Source organism: Pseudonaja textilis, chromosome 7, assembly GCF_049901715.1.
Source record: "Pseudonaja textilis isolate UNSWEBS1 chromosome 7, rPseTex1.2, whole genome shotgun sequence".
Classification (NCBI taxonomy): Eukaryota; Metazoa; Chordata; class Lepidosauria; order Squamata; family Elapidae; genus Pseudonaja; species Pseudonaja textilis.
Genome location: NC_141996.1, coordinates 3,551,086 through 3,569,470, shown reverse-complemented (window position 1 = coordinate 3,569,470; position 18,385 = coordinate 3,551,086). Strand labels below are relative to the sequence as shown.

The following is an 18,385-nucleotide window of genomic DNA, read 5'->3' as shown; positions in this document are numbered from 1 at the left end:
TAAGCTACCATTACAGAGATCTCTGCCTTTATATGCCTTTAATGATATATAAAGGCAGAGATCTCTGTAATGGTAGCTTAATACACTGATGATGTCAGCAGAGGCTGATGAAAGCTTAGTAAGTACAATAAATGTAATTTTAAGTCCCGGAGATCGCAGGAGATACACACACACACGCGCACACACACACACACACACACACACAGAGCGCAACAGCTGGCAGGTTAACATCACTTCTTGGAGATAGGCAATCCAGGCTGGGTTTGACAAGGGAGGAAATAACAAGAGTTAAACCTCCATCGACCAACATGACTGAAGCAAAAACAACAGAATTAATTGAATTGATTAATGATGAATTGATTAATGATACATAAAGGCATAGATCTTTGCAATGGTAGCTTAATACTCTTGATGATGTCAGCAGAGGCTGACGAAAGCTTAATAAGTATGATAAATGTAATTTTAGTTCTGGAGATCGTATATATATAAAATACAAATATATATATAAAATACAAAATATCAAATTAGCCATAACAATGATATATTCTTGTACAATATTATAGAATGAGTCTATACCAAAGAGAAACATTGTGTCATATTTTGATTGGTAGAAAAAAATACCCCTTTTGATAATTGATAAATTACAGGTAGTCCCCGACTTACGACCACAATTGAACCCATTTTTTCTGTTGCTGAGTGAAACAGTCGTTAAGTGAATCTCGACCCAGTTTTACGACCTTTCTTGCCACAGTTGTTAAGTGAATCACATGGCTGTTAAGTGAACCTGGCTTTGCTTGTCAAAAGGTCGCAAAAGGGGATCGCACAACCCCGGGATGCTGCAACCGTCATAAATATGAGTCAGTTGCCAAGCGTCTGAATTTTGATAACACGATATGTTGCAACGGTCGTAAATGTGAAAAACAATGATAAGCCCCTTTTTTCAGTGCCGCTGTAACTTTGAACGGTCACTCAATGAACTATTGTAAGTCGAGGACTCCCTTTAAAGATTTCTTCAGTCCTCACCTTAACGTCCGAACTGAGATTTCCTCGGTCACAAATCTTAAACTCTCTTCCTGGGTCACGATGAAGTCACATTCCTCTCTTTAATGTAAGATGTTCTTTTCTTTTGGGCTGGAGAACAAAAATTGATAAGGACAACTTGCATTCTTCAAGTGTACTTTCCGCTCTACGAAAAAAGCACTCTATTAATAAAAACAGCCCAAAAAAAGATAAATATTTCTGATTTGTGTTTCATTGCCATGTTCGAATGACAGTGTGTTGTGGCCTGTTGGCCCCTCCAGCAGCCAAATCGGAGGAGGAGGAGGAGGAGGAGGAAGAGGAGGAGGAGGAGGGGTCAGCTTGGGAGTTGGGGGTCAGCATCGGGGCAACCTGGGAGCTCCAAGGGGGAAGAGGGAATGGAGCCGTCAGAGAGACATAGAGGCGGAGCCTGAGCCATCCGTCAGCCCTCAGATGGAGAGTCAACAGCCCCCAGGTCTGGAGGTGGCTGATGAGGAAGAGGAGGAACAGCCGGGTCCAGTGCCTGACGTGCAGAAGGCAGAGGAGAGGAGAGCAGTGGAAATCTATGGGCCGGTCCTCAGAATGGGAGCGCCAAGGGGGAATGGAACTGGCAGAGAGAGACAGAGACACAGAGAGAGAAAGACAGAGAGTGTGAGAGAGAGGCAGACGGACAGAGAGACAGAGAGAGAGAGAGACAGAGTGAGACAGAGAGAGCGAGAGAAAGAGAGAGAGAGGCGGAGCCTGCACCATCCATCAGCCCTCAGATGGAGAGTCAACAGCCCCCAGGTCTGGAGGTGGCTGATGAGGAAGAGGAGGAACAGCCGGGTCCAGTGCCTGACGTGCAGAAGGCAGAGGAGAGGAGAGCAGTGGAAATCTATGGGCCGGTCCTCAGAATGGGAGCGCCAAGGGGGAATGGAACTGGCAGAGAGAGACAGAGACACAGAGAGAGAAAGACAGAGAGTGTGAGAGAGAGGCAGACGGACAGAGAGACAGAGAGAGAGAGAGAGACAGAGAGACAGAGAGAGCGAGAGAAAGAGAGAGAGAGGCGGAGCCTGCACCATCCATCAGCCCTCAGATGGAGAGTCAACAGCCCTCAGGTCTGGAGGTGGCTGATGAGGAAGAGGAGGAACAGCCGGGTCCAGTGCTTGATGCATAGATGCAGAGAAGGCAGAGGAGAGGAGAGCAGTGGAAATCTATGGGCCGGTCCTTGGGATCAAAGAGCCAGGTCTGGAGGTGGCTGATGAGGAAGAGGAGGAACAGCTGGGCCTAGTGCCAGTGGCTGCACAGAAGGTAGAGGAGAGGAGAGCAGTGGAAATCTATGGGCTGGTCCTTGGGACGGGAACTCCGAGAGAGAATGGAACTGGCAGAGATAGAGAGAGGGAGGGAGAGGGGGAGAGAGGGAGGGAGGGAGAGAGAGGCGGAGCCTGGGCCATCCATCGGCCCTCAGATGGAGAGTCAACAGCCCCCAGACCTGGAGGTGGCTGATGTGGAAGAGGAGGAACAGCCGGGTCCAGTGCCTGATGCACAGAAGGCAGAGGAGAGGAGAGCAGTGAAAATCTATGGGCCGGTCCTTGGGATGGAAGAGCCATCACTCTTCCCACCCTAACTCTGGATCGAACTCCAGACTGTGGGCAGAGTTTGCTTGCAATAGTACATTCTAACCACTGCGCCACCATGGATGGATGGATGGATGGAAGGAAGGAAGGAAGCAAGCAAGCAAGCAAGCAAGCCTGGTGGGATTTGAACGTCCAAATTGCAGGCAGCTGGCAGTCAGCAGAAGTAGCCTACAGTACTGCATCCTAACCACTTCGCCACCATGGCTCATAAGATAGATAGATGGATGGATGGATGGATGGATGGATGGATGGATGGATGGATGGATGGATGGGTGGATGGATCGATGGATAAGACAGAGACAGGATAGATAGGTAGATAAGATAGAGACAAGATAGAGAGAGAGAGAGAGACAAAGAAGATAGATAGATTAGTTAGATAGAGACGAAGATAGATAGACAGACAAATAGATAGATAGAGACAAAGAGAAAGAGTATGAGAGAAAAAGAGAGAATGAGAGCGAAAGAATGAGAGAATGAGAAAGATGAGTGAGAAAGAAAAAGAGAGAATGATTAATATATTAATATATATTAAACTATACCTAACCTTATCAAGTAAACTTGGCGAAAGTCTTATCATGGATGTTAAAATTCTGCCATCTAAAGGAATAAACTGCTCAGATTTCTTCAGGAAAAAAAAATATCCCATTTTTATTTACTTTTTTTCATCTGGCACCACAGGAAAGGAGAAGGTTAAAAATCATCGCGTGGATTTCTAAATGGACACAAATCATTCTAAGAGGATTTTCTTTTCTACCTCTATCAAAAGCACAAATCATGTTGGGTTTTTTTTTTAATGGAAGGAAAATTCTTTTGAAATTTATTCCTGGTCGCCCCTACTTATTGGGACAGCTCTTAAGCAAAAAGCGATCGGCGTGAATATTAATGTTGGTCTCTTTATTTTTTTATAGATCACTCTGTTCCACTAAGTGGTTTCAATCTTTCTTTCTTTCAGGGGTGTCAATAGCTAATGGATTTTTAAAGAGTGAGATTTGGACAGTGTGTCCAGCCACAATAAAGGATTCATATTTGTGCATTTCCTTTCATTCACCTTGAAAAAAAAAATACTGAGGGATGTGGTTGTGTTCAGAGGTGGGATTCAAATTTCTTAACAACCAGTTATATGGGCGTGGCCTAATTTGTGGGTGTGGCTTGGTGGTCATGTGACTGGCTGGGTGTGGCTTGCTGACTGGGCATGGCTTGGTGGTCATGTGACTGCCTGGGCATGGCTTGCATGTAAATATTATAAATATTGATGTAAATATTGATTTCTTTTTTAAAAAAAGCAACTTTTACCCAAAATCAGGCAAAGCAGCAGGCAGGCAGATTGAGTTGCTTGTAGAATCACAGATTCACTCAGAGATCTATCTATCTGCAATTGGCTATCTGAGTCTGTCACATAAAATTTGCTAGCAAGCGCACTTACAAAATTAACTCACAACACACCATGGATGTAAATATTGATATTTTTTTTTAATATAAAAAAGGAGCAACTTTTTACTCAAAATGAGGCAAAGCAAGCAGGCAGATTGAGTTGCTCACAGAATCACAGATTCACTCAGAGATCTATCTATCTACAATCGGCTACCTGAGTCTGCACTGAAAAATAGAAACTTCAGTCCTAAGGAAGGTTCGGCTCTGCTTTTAGATTAGCTAGAAAGCAAGAAATCCAACGATTTCCTGCTTTCTAGCTAATCTAAATCTCCCGGCGGAGCAGAACAGCTGATCGTTGGGGGAAAAAAAAGGAAAAATAGCAACTTACCGAACGCAGGCAAGGTGGATGGCACACATGCCAGGTAAGGAGTGAGCGGGCAGGGAAGGGAGAGGTCGGGCCGGCCAGTGGTGTGATTTGCTGGTTCTCCGAACTGCGCAGAATTGTAACAACCGGTCCGACCAGGTGGAAACGCACCCCTGGTTGTGTTACACACAATCTGGATTCTTAAGAGTCTGTAACTGGATTCAGAAAAGCACATTAATTAATTATAGGTAGTTGTCAACTTACGGCTGCAAAATTGAGACCAAACTTTCTGCCGCTAAGCGAGACAGTTGTTAAGTGAGTTTTGTGTCCCAATTTTACGACCTTTCTTGCCACAGTTGTTAAGTGAATCACCGCAGCTGTTAAATTAATAACATGGTTGTTAAGTGAATCTGGCTTCACCATTGCTTGTCCAAACGTCGCAAAGGGGAATCACCTGACCCTGGGACACTGCAACAGTCATAAATACGAGTCAGTTGCCAAGCATCCGATCTTTGATCGATGCTGCAACAGTCATAAGTGTGAAAAATGATCCTAGGGCACTTGTAACTTCGAACGGTCACTAAATAAACTGTTGTAAATCGAGGACTATCTTTTTTAAAATTTATATATTCATTTTTCTTTAACATAGTGCTTAATGAACAGTTTATAGTCTGGGTTAATTTACTTATACATAAAAATAGTAACAATATTTGCTGGTATATACACAGTAATATCCTTCCAACTTTTAATTTCTACCTTTATTATCTAGCCATTGGTAAAACAAATCCCATGTTAAAAAATATTCTGTATCTTCCTTGTCCTTCATCTTTCATGTCAACCTATCCATTTCCGCACAATGTAACATTTTTTTAATTATATTTTGATCTATAGGAATTTCCTTCATTTTTGCCCCTTCCTTTTCATTTTCATTTTTCCAGTGTTGTGCAAATACAATTCTCATTGCTATTCAAAATGTGTAATCTACCTTCTATCTATCCTATCTATCTATCTATCTATCTATCTATCTATCTATCTATCTATCTATCTATCTCTACATCCATCCATCCATCCATCCATCCATCCATCCATCCATCCATCCATCCATCCATTTATCTATCTATCTATCTATCTATCTATCTATCTATCTATCTATCTATCTATCTATCTATCTATCTATCTATGTGTGAAATACCACTCGCGCATCATCATAAAATCTCCAGAACTGTAAACCTTACAAAATTGAAATTTGCCACATATGTTCCTCTTGGCTTCTAGGGGCTCACTAAGAAAGGATTTTTTGAAATGACCACCTGACCATTAGTATTTCCTATATTATTATTATTATTAACACACTCTGATGCTAAGGAGTTCTACTCCCCCTTCCCACCTGGAAAGAAATCTCTTCCAAAGGCAAAACACAAGCAGAGGAGAGGAGTTTCAGTTTCAATTTCACAGCAGCAAACAGCTTTAGTACAGAATTGTTGAGCTAAGCCACGCCCAGGCTCCTTGCTGTCTCCTTGCTCACACAGCAAATACTGTTTCAGTTTCCAAACAGCTCTCAACTCTCTCACGCACTGACAGGACGCTAGTCAGATGAATACTGATGGATGCAGAATTTTCTTTTCCTTATTTTCCTCCCCAAAACTAAGCTCGATCACATAGTTTCGTAGCGAAGCACGGGTATCCAGCTAATATTAAATATATGCTCCCTTTCTCATATTTTTCTGGCAATATACCTAACCAAAAATATTTCTGGCTTTCAATCTTATGGGTCGCTTTATCATTTTCTCTAACCACGTATGTATTTTCACCCAGAAATGTTGGAAAATGCAATCAGAGCCCAGGCTTGTAACGATCTTATGTGGCAGAGATGTCCAAAGGCAGGAAAAAAAAATTCTGGTCGACCTGTGTTGTTAAAACCTCTTTCTCTTGTCTGTTCCCTTCCACCAGGTCATTCCGGATTGGAAAGAGCAGGAATGGTCCTCGGAGAAGCCGCATAATTATGCCGGGATTTTCCATTTTCAGTTCTGGCGTTTTGGCCAGTGGGTGGACGTGGTGATCGATGACCGGCTGCCAACCCTTCACAACCAACTCATCTACTGCCATTCCAACTCCAAGAACGAGCTGTGGTGCGCCTTGGTGGAAAAAGCATACGCGAAGTAAGGCTTCCGTGTCCTACCCAGGGTTCTGTGTTCTTACCCAGACTTCCCAAGATCACGAAGCTGACTCCTCGTCCTGATAAAACCCCTTTTATTTAAGTTAAAGGCAATTCCTCTCCAGCAAAGTCCCGGCAAACAGTCTTTCAAGAGATTGCCCAGCTACATACCTTTATCAGGTGTGTGATGACCCCAAGGGGCGTGGCACAAAGGCAACACAGTCACATAAGGAAGAAGAGTCCCTTTCGCACCTCCAACTTTGCCGCCAATGTCCACTTCTCTTCGGCTGGAGAAAAAAAACTCTCCCAAGAACAGTCTTTTAAGTAGAGGAAATTCAGTCCAAAAACAAAGTACAGACACACTGTAACTAAAAATCCACACAAACCACGCTGCGGCAATTAAGTTGACAGGGCAGGAATTGCAGACTTGAAAGACCAGCCAAACACACATAGTTGGGAAGACGCTGGGAACCCAGATAAGCCTTGACAAACAAATATAACTCACGGTTTACTTCCAGCAACTTTGCTGGGCCTAGCTTCCCTTTTTAAACACTGTTTTCCCAGCTGCAGCTAATGAAGGGAATCAGGGCCCTTTCCTCCCCCGTAAGCCATGCAACTCTCGTTGCTCCCTTCTCCATTCCTGCCTGTGTGCCCTAGGATGAAGAGTGGGTGGGCCTGGATCTTCCTCTGAATTCCCTCTCCCTTGCTCTGCCCAGTCGGGCTTTGCCCTTCCCCAGTTTCTTCCCCAGCCACCGGAGCCACACTCCTACTCCCTGTCAGCTAATCGGCCTCCCACTCCGAATCAGATTCCAACAGGGGCACGACATCAGGCTTGGAGAGTTGCCAGACCACTTTCTTCCAAACGCCACGGTGTAGCAGCAATTACTTGGCAAGAAGTCAGGAACAGATCTTCACCCTAATGAATTGAACTAATTGTCTCCTACAAACCCCACTCCCCTTTTGCTCCTCTTTATTCCCTAAGGGAGGGGCCATTCACCGTCCACCTGTGGTTTTACTCCCAAGTCAACCCTTGTTTCTTAACTGTTCCCTTCCTCTGGCAGCTCTGTGCATGCGCACTCTGGGAACAGGCTCCAGCTGTTCTTCTTCCCCACTGATCTCCGACTCCGAAGGCAGCAGATAACTGTCAGGTGGCCCTTGCCCCATCTCTGCCTCTGACGCCTCTTACCAAACTAGGTAACACCATCAGTGCTAGAAGGAAGAGAGGGGTATATATATATATATATATATATATATATATACAGGAAATGATATTATAGGAAGTGATGAAACGGGCCTATTATTCGTCCTGCAAAGCCTACAGAGGCTTTTTTCAAGCCTCTGGGAGGCCGAAAAAGGCCTCAAACCAGCCGAAAAATCAGCTGTGAGGCGTGCGCATGCGCAGTGAGGTAAATTTGCCTGCAGCTCAGGTGCCATAGATTCGCCATCATGGCTCTAGTATTTTTCTTATCACACATTTTCCTCTGGTGACATACTATCATTTCTCCAATTCTGTGTGTAAGTTATTCTTGGTGCTGTTAATAAATGTAGCATTAGATACTCTTGTTTTCTTATCATATTTTCCCATTATTATACCTCATAGAAAAGTCTCAGGTCTTAATTCAATTTTCTGTTTAATTATTTCTTCTATCCATTTTTTTTTAAGAACAAGTTTTATTGATTTTTGAAGACAAACAAAACGTAACACATAAAAGTATAAAACCTCCTTTCTAAGAATTACTCATAAATTTTAACAAGGCAAATAAAGCATTATTTTTTAAAAACATAGTTCCACATCATCACATTTCCATTTACACATCTATATCTTTTCCAAATTTCTCATTATTTCTCCCTTCACTTTTGTTCAAATTATATTTCTTTCTATCAAAGTTTTAGTAATTCTCAATCATTCATAAGCACACAAAATACATCACCCAAAACAAAACATTTAAAAAAAAAAATCCATTTTTTTTTTCTATCCATTTTAGTTCTTTTTTGGTCCTTATCCAATATTTTCCCACTACAGGGCATGTCCACCACGCGTGGCGATACGTTCCTTACTTTTGTTTCATTTCCAACCCTCGGGATGATTTGTTTGGGAACATTTTTTTGCTAATCTAGCAGGTGGGTAAGTGCTACCTGTAAAACACGTTGTACCAAAGGAAGATCTCTTTCGTGTTCTGCCCGTAGGATCTCGGGATGCTACGAAGCCTTAGACGGAGGCAACACGGGCGATGCCTTGGTGGATTTTACTGGGGGCGTCTCGGAACCGATTGACCTGGTCGAAGGAGGCTACGCCAGTGACGAAGCCAAACGAAACCTCCTTTTTGAGCGAGTGCTGAAAGTCCATAACCGAGGAGGCCTCATTAGCTGCTCCATCAAAGTAAGCCGGTCTAGTCAGCGTACACACACACAACTATAGACCAACCTACCAAAAACACAACTGTAAAAAACAAAGTAGAAATAAAAATTAAAATAAGCCAAAAAAAATAGTAAAAGAACACCCGTCTGATCTTGATGAATACAAATCACTAGGTTGCATTAACAGAGGGATATAATCAAGACCAAGTGAGGTACTAATACCACTCTATAAAGCCTTAGTAAGGCCTCACCTAGAGTCCTGCATCCAGTTTTGGTCACCACACTACAAAAAAGATATTGAGACCCTAGAAAGAGTGCAGAGAAGAGCAACCAGGATGATGAGGGGACTGGAGGCTAAAACATACGATGAACGGTTGCAGGAACTGGGTCTGGCTAGTCTAGGGAAGAGAAGGACCAGGGGAGACATGATAGCGGTCTTCCAATATTTGAGGGGCTGCCCCAGAGAGGAGGAAGGGGTCAAGCTATTTTCCAAAGCACCCGAAGGCCAGACAAGGAAAAATGGATGGAAACTGAACAAGGAGAGATTCAACCTGGAAATAAGGAGAAGCTTTCTGACAGGGAGAACAATCAACCCATGGAACAGAAGTTGCCTTCAGAAGTTGTGGGAGCTTCATCCCTGGAGGCTTTCAAGAAGAAACTGGATTGCCCTCTGTCAGAAATGGTGTAGGGTCTCCTGCTTGGGCAGGGGGTTGGACTAGATGACCTACAAGGTCCCTTTCCAACTCTGTTAATCTGTACCTGTACAGAATAGAGAAGAGTTTTATTGATCTCCTTGGATTGAAGTGGGAAATTTTGAGGTGGGCTTTCTCTTACTCTACCTCAGGGGTAGGGAACAATGGGCCCTTTTATGACTTGTGGGACTTCAACTCCCAGAATTCCTGAGCCAGCATAAAAAAAGTTTACAGCCATGGCAGGCTCGGGGATTCTGGGAGTGGAAGTCCCACAAGTCATAAAAGGGCCCATCATTCCTTATCTCTGCATATTGCAGGTTATAAAAAGCTGTCTTTTGTCTGATAATCAGAGTTGGAAGGGACCTTGCAGGTCATTTAGTCCAACCCCCTGCCCAAGCAGGAGACCCTACACCATTTCTGACAGTCCAGTCTCTTCTTGAAAGCCTCCAGGGATGAAACTCTCACAACTTTCAAAGGCAACTTCTGTTCCATGGGTTGATTGTTCTCACTGTCAGAAAGTTTCTCATTATTTCCAGGTTGAATCTTTCCTTGTTCAGTTTCCATCCATTATTCCTTGTCTGGCCTTCGGGAGCCTTGGAAAACAGCTTGACCCCTTCCTCCTCTCTGTGGCAGCCCCTCAAATATTGGAGCACTGCTATCCTATCTCCCCTGGTCCTTCTCTTCCCTAGACTAGCCAGGCCCAGTTCCTGCAACTGTTCATCGTATGTTTTAGCCTCCAGTCCCCTCATCATCCTGGTTGCTCTTCTCTGCACTTTTTCTAGAATCTCCACATCTTCTTTTATAGTGTGGTGACCAAAACTGGATGCAGGACTCTAGGTGTGGTCTACCCCTCTGTTGCTGAAGTCATATTTTTTTGCAATCAAGTTTGGAGCGGTTTACCTTGAGTTTGTATCCGTTGTTTGCCCATGTGTTATTGTTCTGACCCAACCCTGTTACCAGCAAGAAAATCTCAAACAAACAAACACAGCAACTCAAACCTTCTCAGCTTTAATCTACAAATAAACTTCTTTGTAGATAAAAAGATGGCTTGCAGCCAATTAGTCCAACCAGAAAAGCCTTGACAGAATTCTTCAGATAAGCCAGAGTCTCCGCACACAATGCCGAGTCCGTAGAATGTTTTTGCTTTCTGCAAAGGCAAAAACCTTTTGAAACCAGGCTTATATTCCCTGGAGGGAGGGGCCATTACGTTGCACCCTTACTCCCTGTGCTGCTCCAGCTTTTCCGTTCTACGAATCGCCCTGCGCTCACGCGCACTCGGGAACCTCCTCATCGCTGCTGCCAGCTCTCACAATCCCTGAAGGCAAGCAGTCCACTCCCTGATGGTCCTGGCCCCTCATCTGAGTCCTTCGCTCTCCTCCACCGTCAGCACCTGCTGCCGGCTAACCGCAACAGTTATTGTGGTTGAAGCTGAAGAAGTCAACGATGGGCAAGATGGTTATAGCAGGCAATTTTGTGAACTGTGCTTAGATCAGACCAGAGGCGGCCCAGTTCCAGATTGTCGAGGACCAAATATTGCAAGCCTGGAGGCCGTGGTGGGATTCAGCCGGTTCGCACCGGTTCACAAGAACCGGTTGTTAACTTTCTGAGCAGTTTGGCAAACCGGTTGTCGGAAGAAATCCTGAGGGCAGAAAACCGGTGGTTAAAATTATTTCAATCTCACCACTGCCTGAAGGCATAGGGAGAATTTTATGGCATGTGGAGGAGTGGAAAATCCTTGCCAGAATTTCTCGACCAACATCCCAAGATCAAGTTTGAATTAACTGGTTTTCTGCCCCTAAAACAGCAAATTCCTGCGTTCTCTTTCCAAGGCCGTGTCAGCTGCTGATATGGAAGCCCGGCTGGACTGTGGCCTGGTCAAAGGCCACGCCTACGCAGTCACCAACGTCCAGAAAGTCCGCCTTGGCCATGGCTTGCTGGCCTTCTTCAAATCCGAAAAGCTGGACATGATCCGGTTGCGGAATCCGTGGGGGGAGCGAGAGTGGAACGGCCCCTGGAGCGACACGTAAGTCTGGCCAAGCCGTCGTCCACCCACAGCGTGCACTGGAGGTCTCACAACTATCCATGCTTTTTTTTTTTCCTCTCATGCAGGCACCAACACAGGTTGGGAAACCTTCTCCTTGCTTGTTAAGAATGTTTATTTTGATTTTGTTTATTTATAACCTATCTTTACTATTTTTATGAACAGCTCAAGGTGGCGAATGTATCTAAGATTCCTTCCTCTGCCTATTTTCCTCTTGACAATAACGCTGTGAGGCAGGTTGAGCTGAGAGCGATAAACTGGCCCAAAGTCAACCAGCTGGCTTTCATGACTTGGGTGGAACTAGAACTCGCCATTTCCTGGTGGTTGGCCCAAAGTCACCCAGTTGGCTTTCATAGCAAAGGCAGGACTAGAACTCACAGTCTCCTGGTGATTGGCACAAAGTCACTCAACCAGCTTTCATGCCTAAGGCAGGACTAGAACTCACAGTCTCCTGGTGATTGGCCCAAAGTCACCCAATCAGCTTTCATGTCTAAGGCGGGAGTAGAACTCACCGTCTCCTGGTGATTGGCCCAAAGTCACCCAACCAGCTTTCATGCCTAAGGCAGGACTAGAACTCCCAGTCTCCTGGTGATTGGCCCAAAGCCACCCAGTCAGCTTTCATGTCTAAGGCGGCAGTAGAACTCACCGTCTCCTAGTGATTGGCCCAAAGTCACCCAACCAGCTTTCATGCCTAAGGCAGGACTAGAACTCACAGTCTCCTGGTGATTGGCCCGAAATCAGCCACATGGCTTTTGGGGGCCCAAAGCCACCTTTTTTGCCATGTTGTTAAGTGGATCGCATGGTCATTAAACAAGTCGGGCTCCCCCCATTGACCTTCCTTGTTAGAAGCCTGTCGAGAAGATTGCAAATCACAGCCATGTAACCCACAAGAGACTGCTACCATTGTAAACGCAAGTTGGTTGTTAAGCGAAACACTTCAGTTGTTAAGTGAATCATGATCACAAATACCAATCATACAACCTGGGGATGCTAGAGCTGTCTTAAATACAACTTAGCCAGTTGCTAAGTGCCTGAATTTTGATCACTTTGATCTTGGGGAATGCTGCAAAGTGTGAGGAATGGTCCGAAGTGACATTTTTTTTCATTGCTCACTTTGAACAGTCGCTAAACAAATGGCTGTAAGTCAAGGACTAAATGTATAGGCTTGTTCCCAGAATGTAAAATTATACTGACTTGGCCCCGAAGGGTTCTCGCCATCCCAAATCTTATTTATTTTTATTTTTTCCCCAGCTCGGAGGAATGGCAGAAAGTCAGCACCAGTGAACGAGAGAAACTCGGAATGACAGTAGAGGATGATGGAGAATTTTGGTGAGCACCTTGCGCAAAGAAAATCAGAAGGAGATGATTTGGGGAATCAATTCTAGGTGATATACTGGTCAAAGTCTTCACCGTGAAAAATATAATTGTCTTTCAAATCAAATTCGGCTTCTGCTTGACTTCATGGACATTGAGAACAAAGGACTTCCAACTTGGCCACTTTAAGACTTGTGGACTTCAACCCCCAGAATTCCTCAGCCAGCCATGAATGATAGAGTTGGAAGAGACCAGAAGGGTCACCTAAATCAGGGGGTCTCCAAACTTGGCCGCTTTAAGACTTGTGGACTTCAACCCCCAGAATTCCTCAGCCAGCCATGAATGATAGAGTTGGAAGAGATCAGAAGGGTCACCTAAATCAGGGGTCTCCAACCTGGGCCGCTTTAAGACTTGTGGACTTCAACCCCCAGAATTCCTCAGCCAGCCATGAATGATAGAGTTGGAAGAGACCGGAAGGGTCACCTAAATCAGGGCTCTCCAACCTGGGCCGCTTTAAGACTTGTGGACTTCAACTCCCAGAATTCCCCAGCCAGCCGTGTCTGTTTCCTTTTTTTTCTCTCAACCTCCTAAAGTGGAGAGAGATTGCAGAGGAAGGGATTACAAGAGAGCAAGAGATGCTGGCTGGGGAGAATTCTGGGAGTTGAATGTCCACAAGTCTTAAAGCGGCCCAGGTTGGGGACCCCTGATCTAGAATGACACATCTAGGGGTGACTTGACAGCAGTCTTCTAATACTTGAGGGGTGTCACAGAGAGGAAAGGATTGACTTATTCCCCAAAGCACTTGAAGGCTAAACAAGAAACAATGGATGGACACTAAATCAAGGAGAGACGCAACCTATAACTAAGGAGGAATTTCCTGAAAGTGAAAACAATTAATCAGTGGAACAGCTTGGATGTTCCAACCCTGGAAGCTTTCAAGAAGAGCTTTGACAGCTATTTGTCTGAAATGGTTTAGGGTCTTCTGAACCGTCCTTGAAGTCTTCTGATCAATCACCCTGCTTAATCAAGAGAATCTTCTCCCTTCCGGACAAATGGCTGTCCAATCTCTTCTTGAAAACCTCCACTGTTGGAGCATCCACAACTTCTGGTGGCAAGTCGTTCCACTGGTTAATGGTTCTCCCTGTCAGGGAATTCCTCCTTAGTTCCAGGTTGCTTCTCTCCTTGATGAGTTTGCATCCATGGCTTCTTGTCCTTCAGGTGCTTTGGAGGATAGCTGGACACCCCCTTATTCGGGGCAGCCCCTCAAATATTGGAAGGCTGCTATCATGTCATCCCTGGTCCTTCTTTTCATTAAACTAGACACAAACCCAGTCCCTGCAACCGTTCGTGGTATGTTTTAGTTTTGGTACATTTTAGATGAGTTGTGCTTTTAAAATAAATCCAACTGGAGTATCGAATAGAATCAGAATAAAATAACAGAATAATAGAATAAGAATAGAATAGAATAAGAATGGAATAAGAATAGCATAGAATATAATAATAGAATAGAATAAGAATAGAATAGAATAAGAATAGCATAGAATAGAATAATAGAATCAGAATAGAATAGAATAAGAATAGAATAAAAATAGCATAGAATAGAATAATAGAATAGAATAGAATCAGAATAGAATCAGAATCAGAATAGAATAACAGAATAGTATAAGAATAGAATAAGAATAGAATAAGAATAGCATAGAATAGAATAGAATAATAGAATAGAATAAGAATCAGAATAGAATCAGAATCAGAATAGAATAACAGAATAGTATAAGAATTGAATAAGAATAGAATCAGAATAGCATAGAATAGAATAAGAATAGAATAAGAATAGAATAGAATAAGAATAAAATAGAATAAGAATAGAATCAGAATAGCATAGAATAGAATAATAGAATAGAATAAGAATAAAATAAGAATAGAATAGAATAAGAATAGAATAAGAATAAAATAGAATAAGAGTAGAATATGAATAGAATAAGAATAGCATAGAATAGAATAAGAATAGAATAAGAATAGAATAGAATCAGAATAGAAATAGAATAGAATTCTTTATTGGCCAAGGGTGATTGAACACACAAGGAATTTGTCTTGGTGCAAATGCTCTCAGTGTACATAAAAGGAAAGAGACTTTCATCAAGAGTCAAGAATCATAAGATACAACATTTAATAGTAGTCATAGGGTACAATAAGCAATTAAATCTTACTAGGAAACAGTCAATAAAAACCATATTTCTTAGAGGAAGCACAGGAAAGATGTGTGTTTTCCTTCTAGCCCCACTGAAGAAAACAATTGCAAGCTTTTGAATAGAGAATCTCCCCTTTGCGTAGCCAAAGGAAGACGACCAATTAAAGGTGAGACATTCCAGAACTGAATGTCCGGTTCTCCTTTTCCTAGGATGGCCTTTGATGACTTCTGTACCTACTTCACTGACATCATCAAATGCCGCCTGATCAACACGTCCTACCTGAGCATCCATAAGACGTGGGAAGAAGCCGTCTTGAAGGGTGCCTGGACGCGGCATGAAGACCCCTTGAAGAACCGCTGCGGAGGCTGTGTCAACAACCGAGAAACTTTCCTGCAAAACCCCCAGGTAGGAAGGTCAAGAGGGAGATCGAGAAAGGCATTAGAGCAATGTTTTCCAACCTTGGCAACTTTTAAGATACGTGGACTTCAACTCCCAGAATTCCCCAGCCGTATTGTTATACCTTCTAGCATTAGTTTTTCTCGCCTTGTGTCAGGGTTCCGATGGATGCCCTAATTGAAATTCACGAGCCTCGAGCCAAGTTTCAAAAAAAATCCAATTATTTATTAGGAGCGACATGTCGGCACTTTTTCCCAAGTGCGGTCGGCTTTGCCCCATGTAATTTACTGCCCACCTGTGACCCTGTTTCCCCCCCCTCCTCCCAAGGTGTGTTATAAATCACATTCTCCAACGGAGCACTTTGGGGGCTGTAGAAAACACGCCTCTCCGGCTTGCTCTAGTAACCTGGGATACAACCTGGAGAAAGGTACGCACAGAAGGTGCTTCTGGTCATAGCAACCAAGCTTCGCCATCAGTTCTCCCCTACCCTCCTGCCTATGGCAACTCAAGAGCAGGTCAGGAATGCTTTACGAGTTGACACCTTGTTTTGTTGACTTGACTGACTTTAAAGATCTGATCGTAGTGTGCCTCTCTTTTTCACCCAGTACGTTTTTGATGTGAAGAAAGCAGAAGACGAAGTCTTGGTTTGCATCCAGCAAAAGCCCAAACGGACCAGCCAGAAGGAAGGAAAGGGAGAAAACCTGGCCATAGGATTTGACATCTTCAAGGTAAGCTTTGATGACCAACTTCTTATTAGATGTTTGGAGGTGGCCAGAATGGACCGTTCTGGTTCTAACTGGGGAGTAGTGTTTCTCAACCATGACCACTTGAAGATGCATGGACTTCAATTCCCAGAATTGAGAAAGTTTGAGAATTCTGGGAGTTGAAGTCCTCCCATTTTCAAGTCACCAAGATTGAGAAGGTTGAGAAAAGTTGAGAATTTTGGGAGTTGAAGTCCTCCCATCTTCAAGTCATCAAGGTTGAGAAAGGTTGAGAATTCTGGGAGTTGAAGTCCTCCCATCTTCAAGTCATCAAGGTTGAGAAAGTTGAGAATTCTGGGAGTTGAAGTCCTCCCATCTTCAAGTCATCAAGGTTGAGAAAGATTGAGAATTCTGGGAGTTGAAGTCCTCCCATCTTCAAGTCATCAAGGTTGAGAAAGGTTGAGAATTCTGGGAGTTGAAGTCCTCCAATCTTCAAGTCATCAAGGTTGAGAAAGGTTGAGAAAGGTTGAGAATTCTGGGAGTTGAAGTCCTCTCATCTTCAAGTCATCAAGGTTGAGAAAGTAGAGAATTCTGGGAGTTGAAGTCCTCCCATCTTCAAGTCATCAAGGTTGAGAAAGGTTGAGAAAGTTGAGAGTTCTAGGAGTTGAAGTCCACTCATCTCCAAGTCATCAAGGTTGAGAAAGGTTGAGAATTCTGGGAGTTGAAGTCCTCCAATCTTCAAGTCATCAAGGTTGAGAAAGTTGAGAATTCTGGGAGTTGAAGTCCACCCATCTTCATATCACTAAGACTGAGAAACCCAGATATAATCCTTTTCCTCATTCCTTCTCTCGTTTTTTAAAAAAATTACACCCAGGTGGAACTCAACCGGACGTACCGAATGCACACCCTACAGACCAAGGTCGCCAGCTCCATCTACATCAACTCTCGTAGCGTCTTCCTGAGGACGGACCTGAAAGAGGGCCGCTATGTCGTCATACCGACCACTTTCGAGGCTGGCCAGGTGGCCGAGTTCCTGCTCAGGCAGTTCACAGACGTGCCTTCTGACTTCCAGTAAGGACTGGGGGAGCTTCCCTCGGCCTTCCCTCCGGAAGAGGTTGGGTGGGAGCAGATCAGGGGAACCAGGAAAAGGGGGTTACTTTGACCAGGGTAGAAATTACCTTTGGAATTCACTGCCTCATGATGTTTTCCTACCATCTGGGAGGCGTTTGATCTTCCCTTCCCCTCATATTCTCTTCTTTCTTTCTTTCTTTCTTTCTTTCTTTCTTTCTTTCTTTCTTTCTTTCTTTCTTTCTTTCTTTCTTTCTTTCTTTCTTCCCTTCCTTCCTTCCTTCCTTCCTTCCTTCCTTCCTTCCTTTTCTTTCCTTCTTTCCTTCCTTCCTCCCTCCCTCCTCCTTCCTTCCCTCCTTCCTTTTATTTCTTTTCTTCCCCCTTGTCCTTCCTTCCTTCTTTCCATCCCTCCCTGCCTCCTCCTTCTATTTCTTTCCTCCCCTCTCCTCCCTTCCTAACCCTAACCCCTTTTCTTCCTCCCCTCCCCCCTCCTTCCCTTCTTCCCCCTTCTATTTCTTTTCTTCTCCCTTGTCCTTCCTTCCATCCTTCCCTGCCTCCTCCTTCCCCCTTCTATTTCTTCCCTTGCTTCCTTGTCCTTTCTTCCTCCCTTCTTCCCCTTCTATTTCTTTCCTTCCCCCTTTTCCTTCCTTCCTTCCTCTCTCCTCCTCCTCCCTCCTCCTTTCCTCCTTCCCCCTTCTATTTCTTTCCTTCCCCTCTTGTCCTTTCTTCCATCCTTCCCTGCCTCCTCCCTCCCTTCTTCCCCTTCTATTTCTTTCCTTCCCCCTTTTCCTTCCTTCCTTCCTCTCCTCCTCCCTCTCCTTCCCCCTTCTATTTCTTTCCTTCCCCCCTTGTCCTTCCCTCCTTCCTTCCTTCCTATCTCATGCAGGACAATTTTATAGCTATGTATGAATATCTTAACTTACTGTACTTCTATTTTTTTTTCTTGCTAAATTGTACAACAACGAAGCCTTACAAGAAGCAGCTCAAGACTATAGAAATGAGGGGGGTTGTGGGCGGGTTGCAGGGTGGTCTAAAAATGTCCAGCTGACAGGCACAGGTTGTACCCATAATCTCAAGTTTTGGGGGGCCCTTCCTGTGGATAT

The 18,385-nt window shown here is 44.1% G+C and overlaps 1 protein-coding gene and 1 long non-coding RNA gene across 2 annotated transcripts in view; both read left to right on the top strand.

Moving 5' to 3' along the window:
* Positions 1 to 18,385, top strand: part of LOC148125223 (uncharacterized) — a 301,326-nt gene that overhangs the window by 272,446 nt on the left and 10,495 nt on the right. The gene's annotated exons all lie outside the window — the stretch shown is intronic.
* CAPN5 (calpain 5) overlaps positions 1 to 18,385 on the top strand; it is an 85,351-nt gene that overhangs the window by 56,471 nt on the left and 10,495 nt on the right. Inside the window, exons 4-10 of the mRNA XM_087937808.1 lie at positions 6,319 to 6,527; positions 8,711 to 8,903; positions 11,403 to 11,596; positions 12,866 to 12,943; positions 15,327 to 15,522; positions 16,119 to 16,241; positions 17,089 to 17,285. Coding sequence (XP_087793934.1) covers positions 6,319 to 6,527; positions 8,711 to 8,903; positions 11,403 to 11,596; positions 12,866 to 12,943; positions 15,327 to 15,522; positions 16,119 to 16,241; positions 17,089 to 17,285 — 1,190 coding nt within the window. The remainder of the gene's footprint in view (positions 1 to 6,318; positions 6,528 to 8,710; positions 8,904 to 11,402; positions 11,597 to 12,865; positions 12,944 to 15,326; positions 15,523 to 16,118; positions 16,242 to 17,088; positions 17,286 to 18,385) is intronic.